This window comes from Maylandia zebra, linkage group LG1, assembly GCF_041146795.1.
Source record: "Maylandia zebra isolate NMK-2024a linkage group LG1, Mzebra_GT3a, whole genome shotgun sequence".
Taxonomy (NCBI): Eukaryota; Metazoa; Chordata; class Actinopteri; order Cichliformes; family Cichlidae; genus Maylandia; species Maylandia zebra.
This window is the reverse complement of record NC_135167.1, coordinates 3998341-4017738: the sequence shown is the minus strand read 5'-3', so window position 1 is coordinate 4017738 and position 19398 is coordinate 3998341. Positions and strand designations below refer to the sequence as shown.

At 41.6% G+C, this 19398-nt stretch overlaps 1 protein-coding gene across 1 annotated transcript in view; it reads left to right on the top strand.

The window, feature by feature from the left end:
• The window catches only part of LOC101467318 (neural-cadherin), a 344359-nt gene that overhangs the window by 302120 nt on the left and 22841 nt on the right, over positions 1-19398 (top strand). The window contains exons 34-35 of the mRNA XM_076888121.1: positions 4436-4616; positions 13443-13687. Of these exons, the coding sequence (XP_076744236.1) occupies positions 4436-4616; positions 13443-13687 (426 nt within the window). The remainder of the gene's footprint in view (positions 1-4435; positions 4617-13442; positions 13688-19398) is intronic.

Below are 19398 nucleotides of genomic sequence, written 5' to 3'. Positions count from 1 at the left end.
ATAGACAAGGAAGGTTAAACTCAATACCAGGCACACGAGATGCTATTAAAATAGAACAGGAACTAAGAAGCTGTCATCAACTGAAACAAGTATGGAACTAAAGGCACAGAAAACAGGAAACTCATAAGTGTAAGTAAGATAAACATAGCACTTCAGACAGAAGGCTATGGAGCTCACACATAATCCCATCATAAAACCAAAAACTCAGAGTGAACCTTCTGAGCTGGAGCACTTAACTAAAGGCATGCAATTCAACAAAAGAACTCACATCAAGCAAGGAAATAATGAGAATTACAGACACAAAGAAAGAACAAAAAGCTAAATGTGAACACTAAAAAATACAGGATCATAAATAGGATAAACGAAAGCACAAAACTAGAAAAAACTCAAAACCCGGGATCCACGCCGCAGGGACCCTGACAGGAACAGCTTTTTAAGTTAGCTAAGGACATGACAGCAACGTTTTACAGCGCAAAACTCCAAAGGATTTCACCACTGAAGGTATACGTATGATATCATTAAAAGACTGAGAAATCTCTATGCACATGGTCCAAGGACACAAACTGCATGGCATCATTTTTGATTCAATTCAGTTCAGTTCACTTTTATTTATACAGCACTTAATGACAACAACAGTCACCTCGAGGCACCTTAGCCCTTCATGCTGCGTTTCAGTAAAAGCAGGGATGGTTCTATCGTGGAAAACACTGAATGGGCTCAGGGACGTGTATGGAAAGCCATTGCAAGTGAACACAGTTCAGTGCTGCATTCAAAAAGTAAAGTTAAAAAAATTACTATTCAAAAAATATATACTATGAAAATCTTAATCTGAAATTGTATATGGAAGTGATGGATGCTTTCAGTGTTGAGTTCAAAATACAGGTGGAATAAAGTGCCCATGGGATGGGTGAGCATCACATGTGGGACGGCTTCATTAGCACTAAACAGTACACACACTTTTTTTGTTATATTTGTTACACTTTTGTTCCATTTTTCTCAAAGTTCCTGTTTCCAGGCTCAGCCGTCAAGGCGCTCTTTTAATTTTAACCTCATTTGTGCCATGCGAACATGCTAACAGTTTGAATAAGCTGAAACTGCTTTGTGCTGTTTGTTTATTTTACATGGAACAATATCAGCTCACCTTCAGTGTTATGAATTCCCACACAAAAGGGGGCATTTATTTATTTTTTAACGTGGCCTCATTCTGAACAAACAGATCTGAGTTTTTTGTGCCATTTGTCTGAATTCAGTGTCTGGCCATGACTTTGCAGAGACGTGCTGGCAGATGTAGTTAAAAGTGGTTCTTCACATGCTGAAATTTTATATGAAATCTGTCTCAGTGAGGTCACAAGTCATCATCTAATCACTCCCGGCTTTGACATCGCATCCTCGTCTATCTCCCTGCAGAAGCAGCAGCAGGCATTTCTTCTTGAAAAGTGGAGTCCGATTTACTCTGCTGCATGTTAGCTTGAAGCTGTAAGAAATACAACTGTAGACGCTGACTCCAGCGGTCTCCATGATTACTTCAGCACAACAACATCGTCCATTGTTCCTATTTGGATCAGTTGAGGACCGTAACCCGTTCATACTGGAACCTGATGTTGGCACAAAGGAATAATGTGAACAAAGTAGAATTAGACACTAAGGTTTGCATTGTTAACTGGGACCTACGAGAGACAACAGACTGACTCATGCACATACCGTACTGTACGAACACAAATGTTGGCAGATTCAGTTGAAATATCGAGAGAGAGAAAATAAGCGTGGGTACGGATGGAAAAAGGAAAGATGCTATATGAGAGAGGAAGAGGTCAGAACCAAGAGCCACAGACACAAAGTGAAAGAGAGGCAGAGAACTCCCAGATATTAGACAGTGAGAGATGTAGACAGCTTTGCTTCGGGCAATAAAAGACAATGCATGAGTTTATTAAACGGATTTTAAAAGCACTTCCCTTCAGAAGAGGTACACTTGATAGATGACGGCAGGCCAAGTGAATATCTGTGCACGACTGTGTTTGCTTTTGGGGGATGTCTCTCTTCAAAAAACGACAGGGGAGATGAATTGATAGCTGAATATGCCAGCTTAGCAATTAAGGGATGAAAACACAAATACCATAAATATATGTTGTCACTTAGACAAACAGGAGTAGACGTAATAAGATAATGTAGAATGCCCGAATCGGATGTTGCTGTTAAATAAGAGCATTGCCATTTTATTGAACTTTTTCAAGCAGTCAATTTTAAACTGCTCCTACACTAACGTGACATCTTTGCTGCCCAATAACTGAATAAAACAGAACAAAATACGGCTAATAGAGATTTGCTTACTCTCAATTTGGGGTATCCTAAATAATATATAGGCTCAATTAGACCTCCACAGTTTTCTTTCCTCTGTATCATTGTCTTTAAATCTTAAGTAATTTTAATTTGTTTGAGTTCTTCATGTTTCTCTCTCCGTTGTTCCCTCCTGGGTTTCTCCATCTCTTGTGCTTCCCTGTAGAAATTTAATAAGACTCCTTTAAACATCAAGCAGTGCTCACACAGTTCTAATTACAGCGATTGTGGATTCAAAACTTGCTGTGTGATACAGTCTCTCAGCAGTGGGGTTACTTTCGAGCTAACTCAAACCATAAAGCAGCAACAAGCTGATAGTTTGACCACTGGTGTCAAACTAGCTTTAGCTCATGGACTGCATCCAGCTCAGTTTGATCTCATCAAATAGTAACTTCCACAAAAACTTAAGAATTTTGTATGTTTTTTAAGAGTAAAAGTTTCATATTAAATGAACCGTAAATATTTAGATTATAAATTACTTGTGATTTATTTTCCCATGTTCATTACAAAGAAACTCAGTTGCCCTAAATTTAACCTCCTAAGACCCGAACTCTTCCACGACATGCATTTTTAATTTCTCTTTGATATTTGGGCATATTGGGACCCGATGAATGTAAAAACAAAGAATTACCAGATTTTTTTACCTTATTTTTGTTTTTAAGAAAAATGAGAGCCACATATGAGGATATTTGTTTAAAATTTCGATAGAACAGTAGCAGCATAATGTCCTCGTAAGTGGATATCAGGCCCTTGTAGAGCAAAATTGAGTATTTTGGTCTAAATAACCCAAAATGTGATGTCCACATATGTGGACGCCAGGTCCTAGGAGGTTAAAGAAACAAATCACCTTTGCTCCTTGGTTTAAAGGTTTTATGTCAGTGTGTGTGCAGGCCATCAGTACTGGCTGTGATAACTGAGAATCATTCAGATGTGTGGATTTAACAGTTTGAAAAGATCATCTTATTGCATGATACAGTTCCTAAAGACTTACCATAATACTTCCTGATCCACCCATCCATCCACTGTACCCTGTACCAGCTCTTGGGTACATGGTGTGTTCTCACCTGAATGTCCCAGGTCTGCCACAGGGACTCCACACAGTCGGACATGCCCGAAACAATTCACCAAAAAGCTGGGCAAGAGGCTTCCTAGTCAAGTGCGGAAGCTGCTTCAGGTATTCTTGAGCGGTTATACTCTGAGCCCCTGAAGAATACCTGAGCTCCTCGTCTTGTCTCTGAGGACGAACCTTTAGGAGAAAACTCATTTCAGTCACTTCAGTTCATGTCTGTTTGTGAAGGTAGAAACATGGATTGAGCTGTAAATCAACAGCTTTTCCTTAATGGGGAGCTCTTTCTTTATTCAAGCAGATGAGACTTGAGGTAATATAAAAACAACAGTAGAGTAACAACAATAATACAATAACCACTTTGGTTTTACTTTGTGACTTATAGCTGGTTGTTTCTTGTAGTATTAATTGATATAAATCCTATTGAGTTCTTACCTACACGTTCTTTTATTTGCTTCTTTGCTTGGTAAATATGTTTTACAGTCGGTCTGGGAGCCTCATTGTGAAGGGTGTTTGCTTTAATTCTGATATAGGAAAAAAAGGAGTCGGGGATTAGAAACAGTTGCCAAAATCCAAAAAAACCAAACTGTAATAAACCAGAAGTAGGAGTAAAATAAAAATGAGCCTTTCAAATGTATTTACTCCCTTTAGCACAGTTTAGCAGGTGTTTGCCCGAGTGACACATCTAAGTTGTCAGCGCATCGCGGAGAACATAATAAAGTATCCAACACAAATATTTTCCTGTTATCCACAACATTATGAATGACGGATTATTAGATTCTGCTCTAAATACCTGACACTCAAAAGCTCACTAGACATTGTTGCAGCAAAAGAGGAATTTTGCTAAATCTTGGAGACGTCAAAATGTGAGTGGGTGGATTTATGCCTCAAGTGGTAGAACTGGAGCCAGCAGTTTATTTGTTACCAGGTACACGAGCAGAGCTCTGCTCTCATTTTGTGTCCGTGTACATAAATGCAAATAAAAAGTCTGTTTGTTGTTCCGCTGAACCCTCATTTCCATTCTTCTCTCTGCAGGCTGCATGAGGGATCTACGCCTCAATGGTCGCTACATGCCGCTGGACAGCCAGCCACGAGATGGGGTTTCCCAGGTCAGCGTACAAGGCCTGTCTGTTGGGTGCTCATCTGACTCCTGCAAAAGGAACCAATGTAGCCCCCCTTTTACCTGCGTTGACTTGTGGAGAGTGCACGAATGCAGGTACGCGCACAAACCCACGCATACCGAATGCAATTGCACAGTCGAGCACACACGCTCTTCCTTGTGAGTCAAAAGCATGAAAACACTTGCGTTTAAACCCATTTGCTCCCTTTGAAACCACTTCTCAGCCTCTGACATGGATATTATTTTTGTTCATAGGCATATAAAGATGCTTTGAAATAACCCAGCCCTGACCCACTTAAAACTGCAAAAGAAAAAGCATCCCTGAGCTTTTATTTACTGTAAAGCTAAAATGTCTGTGCAAATTCTATGGAAACCATTTTCTAACAAAACACACATTTGCTCGTGCGTACAAACACGAAGGATGTTTGAATGCACGGCAGCCAATTCAAAGCAAATAGTAAAGGAAGACCAGAAAAGGTCCACACTGGCATCCTGTACAACAACTTGCAACACTGGAACAAGAAGGACAGCAGACTGACTCTTTTGGAATCTGTAACAGTTTCAACATGGTCTGAAATGTGTGGGAGTGGAGCAGAGCAGTTTTAAACATCCACCAGGTCATGAGCTCTTTGTTTCTTGTACTATAAATGGTGGCATACGTGCTAAAAAAAAGAAAGCACATTAACCTTGTGCATTTTGAAATTACAATCAATCCAGAATTCCCCATTTGGATGTCCCAAACATGAAAATTACATTAAAATGAGCAATAATCCATCCCAAACCCTGAACAGATCTCAGGTGATCTAATGATATAATGAGAGCTATAATCTGACCACATTCCTCGTGTCTTTTTTACTTTTTAATCATGTTATGAATAAATTAATGCCAGTCATTCAGTGCACAGGCAACAGAATCCCTAAGCAACGTGCGTGCAGCCATGCCCATCCATCACTATATACAGTGATAGATAGACGAGGTAGTAAATGTTGGGTATTTCTTGTCTAAAAATGATTTTACACAATGAGCACTTTTCTTGTTTGACTCTCAGACTCTGAAAAGGGTTCTGTAATATCTTTCTATGACTTCAGGGCATGTCTGAAATCTCAGTTGGGCCTGCAATAAAACCGTGTGTGTATGAGAGCGGAAGCTGTGGTCATTCATCAGGTCTAACAAAATTATAGCAGGGAGCTGCATTATTGGAATTGTAGGATCCAGACGTAAAAGTCAAGATACGTCAGCCTCTGCTGCACCAGTTCGGATCATTCTTTATTAAGTTTGGAGTTATAGAAATGCAGGATTACTGAATGTGACTCTGATTGCTTTGGTGGTTTAAACATGGAAAGAAATCACAAACTACCTCCAGCTAATTCTCAGCAATTCCTTCTGAATTTACTCTTTTGCTTTCTCTCTACAGGCCCAATTAACAAATCCTTTCAGGGATGTGGAATTTTATTTTACACACAGTCTCAATTAACTCAGTTTTTTTGTGATGCTTCTTTCTTATTAAACTTTTTTTTAAAAAATCAGGAGCAATAAATGCAAGGCGACTACCAGGCAGCCTCCAAGTGCCAAACTGGTTGAAGGCCATTGCAAATTATTTGCTCATTTAGTTTCCTGTTGAAAATACTATCTTCTCCATGAATGAGAAATAAAGTTCCTTAGCCACAGGCTCAGAGCAGCTGCTAAACCTGTGACAGTGAAATCATCTTATATCTGTCTCAAATACTGATCTGTAGACTTTTATGACATGAAAGTCATGTAAAATAATCCAGTACGGTGAAATGTATACACTATTATCAGAGAAAAGCTTCCTCCCATCCATCCATTGACTTCCCTTCATCCAGGGCCGGGTCACAGGGGTGGCAGCCTAAGCGGAGAAGCCCAGACCTCCCTGTCCCAGGCCACGCCCTCCAGCTTATCTGGGGGAACATCAATGCATTCGCAGCCCAGCTGATTGACATAATCTCTCCAGCATGTCCTGGGTAAGGTGCCCTGCTGAGAGGTAGGACGTGCCCAGAACACCTTACCCAGGAGTAGGGCTGGGCTATATCATGCCGTTCACGGTAATACCGGTGTAATGTTGGGCAACGATAAGAAAATGAAAAATGAAATATCGCGATAGAATATGGGCAAAACGCGCATGCGCGGTGCCTTTGTTTACGTACGCACATGGCTACGACGCAGAATGAGAAGAGCGAAAGCGGATCGTTGAATGAAACAGATGAACCAGAAACTTCAGTGGTGTGGAACTGGTTTGGCTTTCGTCCGTCAGATACACAACAAAGCACTATTTTTGGTAGCGCATGCTAGCGGGCCGTTCAAGCTAATCTACTTGTGCATCTTTGGACCACTTCTAGCGTGGCTTGACCGTATGCACCATGGAAATCAGACGTGTGCAGAGAGCAAGCATCAACTTCAATATCAAGCCGACTTTACTTTAGTTTCAAGGATTATTGCTGGTGATTTGAGCAGGATCTCTCAGACCCAGAGACTAAACAGTTTATTTCTAGTCAGTACAACAGGCCGTGAGTGTGCATGTCTTTTTGAATTTCATGGACATGAAACTATCCCTACATGGTCTGCTGTAACGTGCATGCCTGAGCTGTACTTTTGGACATGCTGGAGGAGGTCCAGTGAGCATCACTGATTAGTGCTCTCTGAAAGTCGGGTTCAGACTCAAAACAGGAGAGGTCCTGGAAGAACTCCTTCCCAAGGAAACTACATTGAGGGGAAAATCAACCAAATCTAAATATGATACTTTTTTCTAATGTGGTAAAAGGCATTTTAATATGATCACATCATTACATTAATATACTCACTACAATTTGCCTAAAATAAATGCTTGCACAGAAAGAATGTTTGCTAATAATACATTTGTGAAAATTCATGTATATTTACTGGCCCAAATGCCTTTGAACTCTGGGCACCGTTATTTTCTGTCTGAAGTTGGCATCAGACAGACTTTCAAAAGTTGAAACCCACAGAAAGCTGCAGTCCTGTCCCCCTTTCAAACATAACGCACAATGCAGCGAACCCACCTGCTCGGCCACTAAATGTGGTAAAAACAACATTAATTTTTTCAACCCCTCTCACCCTGATCGGATTCACCCATTTGCTTGATCAACGTTTCACACGCACTACTGCGTTAATTTCTCTAAAAGGCTTAGTTTGTCGGTGGGAAATGGGAAATGTCGTGCAACGAAAAGCTGCAGCGCGCTAACAACCCTCTCCTGTGGCACAGAGCGAATCAAACACGGAGAGCTCTTAGCCACATCCACTAATCTCAGCTATTTTTCTGCCATTGGAAACATCAGCCTCTATTCAGTGTGTGCAACCTCCTAGCTTTTAATCTGGCCTTTCCCCTTTTTCCCACTCCTCTCATCCACTCATCCACTCACCCACATCATCTATCCACCAATTTATTTTTTCTTCTTTTACAATGGCTCTCATTCTTGCACTCTGCCCCTCCTATCCCTCCATTTCTTGGGTTGTATGGTTCTCATCTCGCTTTAACCTCCCTAGCGCGGCTACACACACAGACACACACATAGACACACACTCTCTATTCTCCTAGTGCTTATTTGTTCGCCTTGTTCTCTTTCCAGTACTTGACCTGAACCTTGAAACATGATTAAAGGGTAGTAAATGTTGGCAGTGAGCACTCCATGCCCAAGTGTTTGAAGCTAACTGGAGGGCCACCGTCAAATAGTCAAGTAATTGCTGTTAATGCTGCATTTGGGCTCAAATAAATAGGGACACAGTCAGATTTGTCAGATCCTTTTTTTTTTTCCATTTAAGAAAAGAGAAAATATGACAAATTCACTGTTTGTAGTCAGGTTATCATAAACGTAAATGGAGACAGAGAGAGTATAACTGTTTCACATCTAAGCGGGGATAGTCGAGGGGATCAAAAAGTCGAAACTGTGTTTAATTGAAGCTTATTGTGGCGTCAGATCAGACCTCCAGTTGTGGAGGCGAAGCATCTGTCAGAGCACCAACTGCTTCACGAGGGGAAACAGAGACAGTACTACACTCAACAAAAATATAAACGCAACACCTTTGTTACTGCTCCCATTCCCCATGGGATGGACGTAGAGACCTAAAATTCATTCCAGATACACAATATAACCATCCCTCCCAAACAGTGGTCACAAATCAGTCCAAATGTGTGGTAGTGGGCACATCTGCCATATTGAGATAATCCATCCCACCTCACAGGTGTGCCACATCAGGATGCTGATCTGACATCATGAGTAGTGCACAGGTGTACCCCAGACTGCCCACAACAAAAGGCCACCCTGGAATGTGCAGTTTTGTCTCACAGCAAAATGCCACAGATGCCACAAGCAATGAGGGAGCGTGCAATTGGCATGCTGACAGCAGGAATGTCAACCAGATCTGTCGCCCGTGCATTGAATGTTCATTTCTCAACCATAAGCCGTCTCCACAGGCGTTTCAGAGAATATGGCAGCACATCCAACCGGCCTCACAACAAGATAAAAAAAATAAATAAAAAACTTTGATTTTACATTTGCCACGTCTCTGTATCTCAGCCATGCAGGCACAGGAAGGATGGCAAGTAGTTTGCAAAAGCTTTAAATTAATGATATTTTAGACGAACCCTATCATTCTGACCACTTGCCTTCTGCAAAGCCCACTGCTGCTCATCCATTATGTTAAAATAAAAGCTCTAAAATCTAAACATAATTCTGAGGATGGGCGATGTTAGTGAGTAGGATAGTTAACAATATACTAGAAGTTATAGACAGACACTTTGACCCTAAGGAATAAATTCATGCTGCACATGTTTCTAACATAATGTGCCACCTTCAGTGTCGCACACTCGCTGGTTTCCGGGTGATCGAAGCCAAAGACCCAGCTCTCATCACCAACTGTAAGAGAGTCGGTTTCATGCAGAAGTGTCGGTATTCCTCAAAAGATTTCCAGGAGGCATGTTGAAATCTTAGAGCCCAAACAGATGTGGTCAGAAGTGGACTCCAGTAAGTGATCAAAAATGGGTTCAGTCATGGAGAGACGCACAAAGAGATGATCGTGAAGCAGAGATCAGCAGAATAAAAAACAATATTTTGAGGTTTTTTTTCATTTATAGACAGAGTTGTGGAACTTTGTGAGCACATTTCATATTTTAAGTTCTATTTTTACCTTTACTATTTATTTACCAGAGCACATTATTAAGAAAAGCAACAGAATTCCCAAGCTGCATGACAGCATAACATTGAGATGAAAAACATCTCTATCACCAGAGAAATAAAAACATATTATTAATCATGCTTCAGAAAGTCTAACAGCTCCACACCTGTCACTGATTACAGTGCACACAGGCTCCATGTTATGATAAGGCACTCTTCATAGCACCAACTGCAGTCATGGCTAATGACAGGTAATGATAAGAGAAGCTGTGTTTTCTGTTAGACAGTCAGGTGTCCTGTATTCAACACCTACACAGGCTCCAACCGCGCTACAATTATTCCCGAGTGCTTGGCTATGATTGTGGCATAATAATCCTTTGCACAAATTAATTTTCTTTTTAAAATGTCTAACAGATCGATAGGAACGTGGTCATTTTAAAAACTGATATTTACATCTGCAATAACAAACAAAAACAAATAAACTGAACAGTGAAAATGGTTTAATGGTGATGCTGACTTCAGTTGGTTTGGACAAGTAATTCCACTTTGCGTTTGTTCTTAAGATGGTTCTCCTGAGTTCTGGGGTAGGAGCCACGACTGAAAACTCTCGTGGGGTGAATGTGCGGTAGCTCGTTCTGAAATGCTGCTATATGAGATGACAGTTTAGAAAAGTCCTGCAGAACATAAAAGGTAAAAAAAGTGTTGCATCTACTTGTTTTGGCACTGGTTAGAGCTCCTCACAGCTGCATCCTGTACAAGATGGACATTAGAGGAAAAGGAGAGCGAGTTGCATAAATAATTATCCTCCCCAGCCGGCAACAGAATCATTTTCTCAAAATCATAGAGAGTAAAAGTTAGTCTATCCTCGCATATATTTAAGGTTTGTGTGTGATCACTCTATCTGTACTAAAGACTAGTAAAGACTAGTTTTTTTGTATACAGCTATATTGTATATCAGACTAGTATCACCTCATGCTGTCAGATGCCACCTGTGTCCTTTGCTCACTGCTTGTGGTTTTATTAGCCAGAGAAAATTAGAAACCTACCAAGTCCACTTTAGAAGATTAGAAGGGGACCGTGGCACAAATCGCTGGTTTTTGTATTTTTACTTTATGCTTGATTAGGATTAAGAAAAATGTGCCCCTCGTCAACAGCAGTCCTTCATGTTAAAGACAAACGTTACGCCCCTCTGCAGCCCCTAATCTCCACAGTGTGGTCACCTGTTGCTAATTGGCCACACCCAGTCAGGTGTGGATAGAAGCATACCAGAGGCGGGCTTTCGAGAAGCTCACTAGTCTTTGCCTTGGTGGCACCAGCTATTTTAGCCAAACCTCTTCTCACTAACACTCTGGTATTCATCTCCTTTTTTATGTTGCGGCTTTTGAGCCGAGTCGTAACACAAATTAGAACATCGTATCTGTTCTGATATTTGTCCTGTGAACATAAACTGCTGTCTGAAAATAAAGAATTTCTAAAAATTAACCAAACGGTGACGAGACTGACACCACACCCAGCGATCACCTGGTTCACAAATAGTAGTTAGTTAAGTTATTAAGTTGTCTGGGGCATTTAACCAAACGATTAATGGTAAAGTATATGTGTAAACCATGGCCCATGCAGGTATTCCAGATATTCTTATCCCCAGCAGGTTTTCCCAGTTACTCCTTGGGAATCCTGACGCCCAGCTCATAGATGTATATTCACCACAAGTTCCCTGTCTACCCTGGGGTAAGACCCAGTTGGGCATGCCTGGAAAACCTCCACATCAGCTGGCCCAATGAAAAAGCTTCTTTTAAAAGCCACATCTGTTAGCTCCCCATGTTTGACCCTGCAGGGTTTCATGCCGGATGCCCTTCCTGACAAAGAGAATTCGGGTCTTTGCCTGGAATTAAACAAGCAACCTTTTTCTCGCCAAGCAAGCGTGTGGCACTGGAGGACAGAGGATGTCCAACGTCTTAACTGTCTCGATTAAATGAGATTTTTACATTAAACGTTTTCATTTCGTTTCGTCATAAGCTGAACGGTTTTGACTGACCGCCACCTTCACACTGAAGCCAACAAAAAAATAATAATCTACCAACTTTTGGTTGAAGAAAATAAACTTATTTCAGCTTTTTTCATTTCAAAGGTGCTGCAGATGTTAGAGAGTCTTTTCTTCACTGCTGGAAACAGCACAGCAGCAACAACACCACAGAGAGCTCGGCCTTATTTACTTCTTAGTACAATCACACACATAAACGTCCATTGTTTACCAAAAAATTAGCCCATGATGTTGGTCTAGAAGTTTGCCTTTGATCTCATAACCTTGTGCTTTGGTAACGCTCTAAGTTAATGCCTTTAAATAAATGACTGGGTGAAATGAAAGCCTGCTTGTTCTCACACGTCTTCTCCCCACTGTTTTCTCTTGGTCTGAATTCTTATATTTCATGACAGAAGGAATCAAAGGTGTTGGTACACAATGTACTAAAATAAAAGCCAAAGCACAGTTCCTGCCTTTCTTTCATATCGAATCAAAAATGGATTTTGAATCGAACTGTGTCCTCAAGGAATTGCATTAAAAACGAACGTTGAGATTTCCTGAGACTCTCACCCACACAGTGAGTTTAAATAGCTAAGCAGATAAGAACATAATTCAGAGACAGATTCTGGGAGAAGATACAGGAAATTAACCCTTTACTGCCTCGTCTGGGTTAGTTTCTGTAGCTGAGAAAGAGCAGTTACGAGATGAATTACAGCACCAATTTGGATTTAGCGCCGCTCCTTTCATAGTAAAGTTAAGTCAATATTTATAAGGACGAGCATATCTGCGGAGAGCAGAGGTACGACTCTGATGTCATCAAAATGTTCAGCCTGGAGCTTTTCCATAGACTTTGAATGGGATGGTGAATTAATGGGCTCATAAAATGTTTGTTTGAACTGTTACACCCAAATGAGCTTTTAATTATAGTAGTGCTTTCTGAAGTGAGGCAGAAAATGTGCCCCTGTCTGCATAAAACCATCCTAGTTACTGCCAGTGCCACTGTCAGCACTTTCATCCCCTGCAGTCCAGTTCTCTGTTCAAGTGTACATCTGTGTAAGATCACCTATTAAAGTAGTAAATAACTCCGTTAAGACCAGAGGGAGATAATGACAAGCCAGCTTACTTCAGTAACTTTTTAGTCAATTGCATTTGTTCAACTATTTTATTGCACACTTTCTTTGCTCAAGTATGTTTTAGAGAAACATCATTTGAATACAATAATTGCGCTACATGCATTTATTTATAGTTTTAAGTATTTGCACACATTCCTAAAATTCCCAGTCTTCCGGTGCCTTGTCCTGTCTTATCGCCCTCGATTTCAGAATAATAGCTGAAGCAGAGCGTTCATGCTGCCGTTGTTTCCTCTTCCCTGAGGTCAGGACATCAGAGAACTGACAGAGAGGAACAAGTGTGTTAATACTGCAGCATTTCAGCCTCGCTCTGTGATGTCACAAAGGTCTACAGATCCACCAATGGAGAAAAAATGTTCTGAAACCTGAGCTTTTGGCTCACCAGTTATTGTGAACTCGCCACACTGTCACGTTTGACTTTCACAGCTACATAATATAAGAGGAGTGTATATTCTGATGAGGTAACAGTAACAGTTCTCTTTTTATTCTCATGTTGTTCACCTTATCAAATGTCACGAACATGTCTAATGTTAATCTACATGAAATATACAGGTGGGTTTTTTTGCTTGTTTTCTCTGTTCCTGACCGCCTGCTGTCTCTATCCAACTCTTGTCTTTTGCAGATGTCCTCCTGGTCACATGATCAGTGTAAACGGGACCAAAAAGTCTTGCGTGTACACCCTTTGTGCTATGCGGCCCTGTCACCGCGGGACCTGCGTGGCCCAGTCGCCCTCCAAATTCACCTGCCACTGCCCGGAGGGTTACCGAGGACACCGCTGTGAGACGACACTGGCCATATACAGGGAGGACGTGGGCCTCAGCTTCAGCTCCCTCTTTGCCATCTGTATCTGCTTCATGGCCTTACTGGGTAAGTCCTGTAAATGTACTGCCTGTTACGCACATCTGTCAGACTGTATTACTGTCGTGTTTCTACGGCAATACTTCCCATCCTAACTATAAGCAATTTGGAAACAATAATGATGCTTAATATAATGTTTAAAGCTATAACTCTGTATTGATGCAGCCATGGGCAGTGTTATCGTGAACGCACTGCAGCGAGGCGGGAGGAGCACGGAGGTGAATCTGCTTCGTGTGCAGGCTGACAAATGCTGCAATTTTCATTAAAGTACTGATGAGTACAAAATTACTATTATGTGACAGTGGAGTGCACGATAGATTTGAAACTGACACTTGAAAAAATTGAAGCTTTCATTCATAAAGTTCGTGCACTCTAAAGTGGTACGACGGTAGAGCGCCAGGTGTTTGTAATTAGCTAATCAAGGGCGTTTTTTTTATTATGTGGGAGTTAATGTGTTTATAAGTCTAGTGTGGAAACAAACAGAGACCCCACAAAGATGGTGCGCTCCGTTTTATCGATCAGTGTTTTCAAAATGACAGCCTGATTTTCATGAGGTCAGTAACTCTAAAATAACTTTTTATGTCACTCTACATGTAAAGCAACTAATACTTACTGCGTGATTTAATATACTCTAACAAACAAAAATGAAGTTGTACGACAGCTAATCAAGAATGAATGTTTCTGCAGACGTGATCTCAAGAAGTTTCCAAGTCTTGCACTGAAGTTTTCAGGCAGTTATTAATCAGACTTCTCAAGTTATTTGTGTGAATTTTACCAGATGGGAATTCTTTTTAATGATTATTCAGATTCTGCATGATTCTGCTCGTTTACTTCGTTTGATCTGTTGTACAGAGTTGAGGGTACATTGAGATCCTCGCTGACCTAAATCTTAAGAACGTCTGTGAAAGCTTTTTAATATCACATCTCTCCCTTCCTAATGAAGGTTATTCCAAAGCTTGGAGCAGGACCTTTTATACTCCCCCATGATGCCATATTTATTCTCAGACTGTACTAAAGTAGCTTTACATTCATAGTTCAGAAAAAAAGAAAAAAAAATTTTTTAATGTAGGTCCTCTGTGAATCCTGCTTGTTTCATGAGTGCATGAGGATATCTGCTCTCATTGACATCATACAGATAAGAGTAGAAAAAACTGTTTAGAAAAGTGTGTGTTCTGAACTTTTGGTTAACAAAAAGACGTCCAAGCTTGTAACTGTGTATGTGTAACATGACAAATCCTATTTAGGCTTATCTTCTTTATCTGCAGATGTAATTACAGTTCAGTTATTTAGCTCATCTGACCGAAGCTTGTGGCGTCCGTTGCCTGTTTGTTCATTCATCTCTCTGTTCGTTCAGTTCACAAGATTTGCTACTCCTACAGTGTTGGTCAGATTTAATCAAAATTGTACACAATTGTGGTCAAGGTCACAGGAATATATGGTCATTTTATGGTCACCGTTCCCTTTTTGCAAAAACTGCTGCTCAAAGTGTTGGTTCGGATTATGATTTTCATGAAATGAGTGTTTGCATGGACTAATCTGTGTACCTAGGTTATCCTGTTATGATGACGATGATGGTCATAATCTTGTGTGTCATGATGGTGGAGGGAGTGGTCTTACTGGTTGACTCCCACATTAGGAAAGCTTAGTTGGTTCCTTACTACCACCATTATGTCAACATGCCCAATGCTTTTTATGACCATGGTTACAGCTGACCACGATGCTTCTGAACTCAAACACTTTTGTTTGGTGGTAAATGGGATCAAGTTGTCCTGGATATGACTGTGAGCCTCTCTGATGTCTCAATGGATGTTAATTCTCATTAGTTTGTGCAGTACAGCCGACCCCTCTGTGCTTTACATATTACAGTAGCCTGTAAATTGTGATGGATTGTGAGCGAGATTAGCTATTATGATCTGGTTTGTATACGTTTTAAAAGGTAGATGGAGGGCTTCAGTGAAACATTGGATTAACAGGATGCCTCACTGCATTAGCAGAGTAAATGATCCAAATCCAGGGATCTCCTTTCAGCACATTAAATTACATCAACCTGAATCCCTATACAGTAACTGTTTGTACTGCTATGTAAAACTGTACTATACACAGTGCATATATATATATAATGTAGTCCTGTAAATTAAGTACATTCTTAATATTTTTAAGAGGTTAAAGAGCAGCCAGGTTCTGCTAATCAAACACTTCTTTAATGGATCATTAGCACGTGTCGGCACCTCTATAAAAGTGTAGTTATGTCAGTTTGTGGCTCTGGAGCTTTCTGGTGTGTGTTAATACAATGATGCAAACTTCCCAGAAGTGGTCGGTCTCCCCAAGGTCAGACTGGGCAACACTCAGAGAAACTGCAAAAAGCCCAAGAGCTGCATCCCAGACTCTACAGTCCACAGTTAGCATGTTAAATGTTAAAGCTGTTGGACTGAGTAAGCAGGGCTTGGTTGGAAGGGTTACCAGGGGAAAAACTCCCGTACTGTTACTTGAAGTTATTGGTGTTAAAGGTGGTCTTACAAGCTACTGGATCATGTGGTGACCTCCGATATCGCTCCTTTGTTCTTCATGCATGGCATAAAGTCATTGTCCAAGAGTGATGCAGAGTTCTTCTGTCTCCTACCACCTTAAAACAGAGCTGGCCTTCCTGATCAGCTTATCCAACCGCTTCAGCTTCCTTTCAGCAATAGATTAGCTGCTGTTCCAACAGACAACACCATTAGAGATGGCTGCCACTCCAAAAGATCTCAGTCTCCTCAGAGTCTGATCAGGAGATGGTTCCACTGGCACCAGTCCACAAAGTCCTGAATCCACTGTCTGTACTCTGATATATCTTCACCCTAATGAGGCTAGCGATGGGAGAGTCATCAGAGAACCTTTGTAGATGGCAGCCTGGGTAGTTGATGGAGAAGTCTGAGGTGTAGAGGGTGTCCTCATCTACTGTGGGCGACCAGTGAGGTAGTCCAGTATCCACTAGGACAGGTGGTGGTCCACTCCTGACAGCTCCAGCTTGTCCCTCAGAGGTCGGATGGTGTTAAAAGCACTGGAGAAATCTTCCAGGCTTCTCCGGGTGGGTCAGAGCTTGGTGCAGGAGGTAGATGATGGCATCATCCACCCTGATGCCAGGCTGGTAGGCAAACTGCAACTGATCCAATGAAGAGCTAAACAGGGTGCGATATTTTAGGAACTGCCTCTCAAGGGTCTTTGAGATGCACGATCAGTGCTACCGGCCTGTAGCTGATGAGGTCCTTTGGATGTGTAGTCTATTGCACTGGTACCACACCGGAGGTCTTCCACAGCTGTGCTACTTTCCCCAGCTTCAGGCTGGGGAAAGTAGCTTCAGGCTTCAGGGAACATGTATCCCATGATGCCACACAGTTGGTCTGTGCAGCACCTCCGGAGGCTGATGCCATCAGGACCTGAAGCCTTTCGCACCTCGATCTTTGGCAGCTCGTTCCTCACCTGAAGTGTTGAATGTGACAGGATGGTGGTGAGGGAGGGGGGCTGTGGGATGGAGTCTTTGGGTTGGACTTTAGGCAGTAAATTTCAAAGGTAAAGCTGTATAGCAGCCCTTTGTCTCGCCTGTGAGCGGATCAACTGAAACATTCTGGTGTTTGATTTTCTGTTGTTAAAATCCACATTTTTCTTTCTTTCCTTTATGTTTTTGCTTGTTGAATATTCATCCACCTGTACCTTTTAGCTTTGTATTCCAGTCCCTGAAGGATCCTCTGCTGAGAAAGCGCCTCGGGCTCAGTCGTACTCAGAGAGCTGTCAGTACAATGACATGTTCCCGTTGTTTAATTGAGGACAATACAACAGAACAGTAAAGAGCAGTATGAGACGAGCACAGCCCAAGAAGAGAAAGCAGATCAGAGGAGTGCAAAATAAAACAGGACGACACACAATACCAAAAGAAAACAAGAGGGAGCTGAATAGATAGCACAGCCGAGGCTGCGCGCAGCACGGCGAGAGAAAGAAAAAGTGGGAGATGTGTGGTGAGGAAGATGGTGTTGGTGTCACACTGCTGCTGGCCATGTCTGATTGTCTCATTGGTGATTCACAGGGCACCTCTTTCACACCCGGAGACCAGCCAGACACTCAAATGATCATTTCTCCTTTTCTTTTCTCCTCCATTCCAACATCTTCCTTCAAATTTGGCTCCGGGCTTATATTAAATGCGACATCCAACCTTGATCCTGTTGAGGCTCAGCGCTGTTTTAAGTGTTAATTACTTGATTTGTAGGCGTATAAGGTGCTGTTTACCCAAACCTGCAGAAATTGAGATCAATGCTCCGGGGGCTTTGGTAGTAATTTCAGTCGGTAGAGCATCCTGCGCTCGATTGGTCAAGCATTCCTCACTCTGAAATTTAAGTAGCGACGAGAGAGACTTCTTTTTTTCTTTTTTTTTTTAAGCCTTCATCAAATATTTCTTGTGCACACTCCAAATGTTTGAATAGCAAGAACAAAAGAAGGGCAGCAACTCTCAAAAGCAGTTCTCTGAGAATGTTGTGATTGGTGAAGATTAAAGACAAATTCTACTCCCAAAAACGTTCATATTCGCTCATTCCCTTTGATCCTGATCTGTTGTGTGGTTTGATATGGTCAGCTATGAGCTTTCCCTTGTCTGCTGGTACTGAGGTTCCTACAACATGAAGGCTTCATAGTTGGTGGGGTGTGTGTGTGTGTGTGTATTCTAGCACCTCCAGCACATAAGTCATTTTAACGTGTGTGATACTTGGAGGATGAATCTTTAATAAGTGGGGTGATCCTTGACTTTACTTTCCATTTGTACCAAGTTGACATTTGTAGTTCGAATGAGACATTTCAACAGCTGTTTGCTAGATTGCTATCAATTTTCAAGAGGCGGTGGTGTCAGAAACACACTTGACTGAGAGGCTGCTATTGGAGGATTGACTGGGAACATTTTAAAGGCTTCCTTTTATTTCCTGTTTGACTGGTTTAACCTGCAAAAGTTTGGAAAAATGGTTTAGGCTAAAACAAACCCATTAGTAAAGTCCTGTTATAAAGCCTTGAGGTCAGTGTAGGGTTAGAGATGTGTAATAGCAGATTATATTAGTCACAGCCACTTTAGAATTTCTCCATCCATCCATTCGCTTCTGCTTATCCTTTTTCAGGGTCGCGGGAGGCGCTGGAGCCCATCCCAGCTGTCATAGGGCGAGAGACAGGGTACACACAGAGACAAACAACTATTCACACTCACATTCACTCCCGCATTCACACCTATGGGCAATTTGGATTGATCAATTAACCTATTCCCACTAACTGCATGTCGTTGGCCTGTGGGAGGAAGCTGGAGTACCTGGGGAGAACCCACGCAAACATGGGGAGAACATGCAAACTCCACACAGAAAGACCCCTGATGGTGGAATTGAACTCGGGACCTTCTTGCTGTGCAGCAACAGTGCTAACAACCGTGCTTTAGAATTTCTAATGAACCCTTATCTTAACAGCATACACTCGCCAGCAGCTGCTGGTATTTGGTTGGATTTTGCCTGAATTTTCATGGCATAATTTCAACAAGGTGCTGGAGAAAAAGAGATTTTGGTCCATATTGATTTGATAGCATGTTAGCTGCACATCCATGATGTGAATCTCCTGTTCTACCACATCCCAAATTTGCTACTATCCTGATATCACAGCAGAAATCAAGACTGCTGAGACCAGGCCAGGCTAATTTTCTGTTGTCTAGTTTCTGGTGAGCC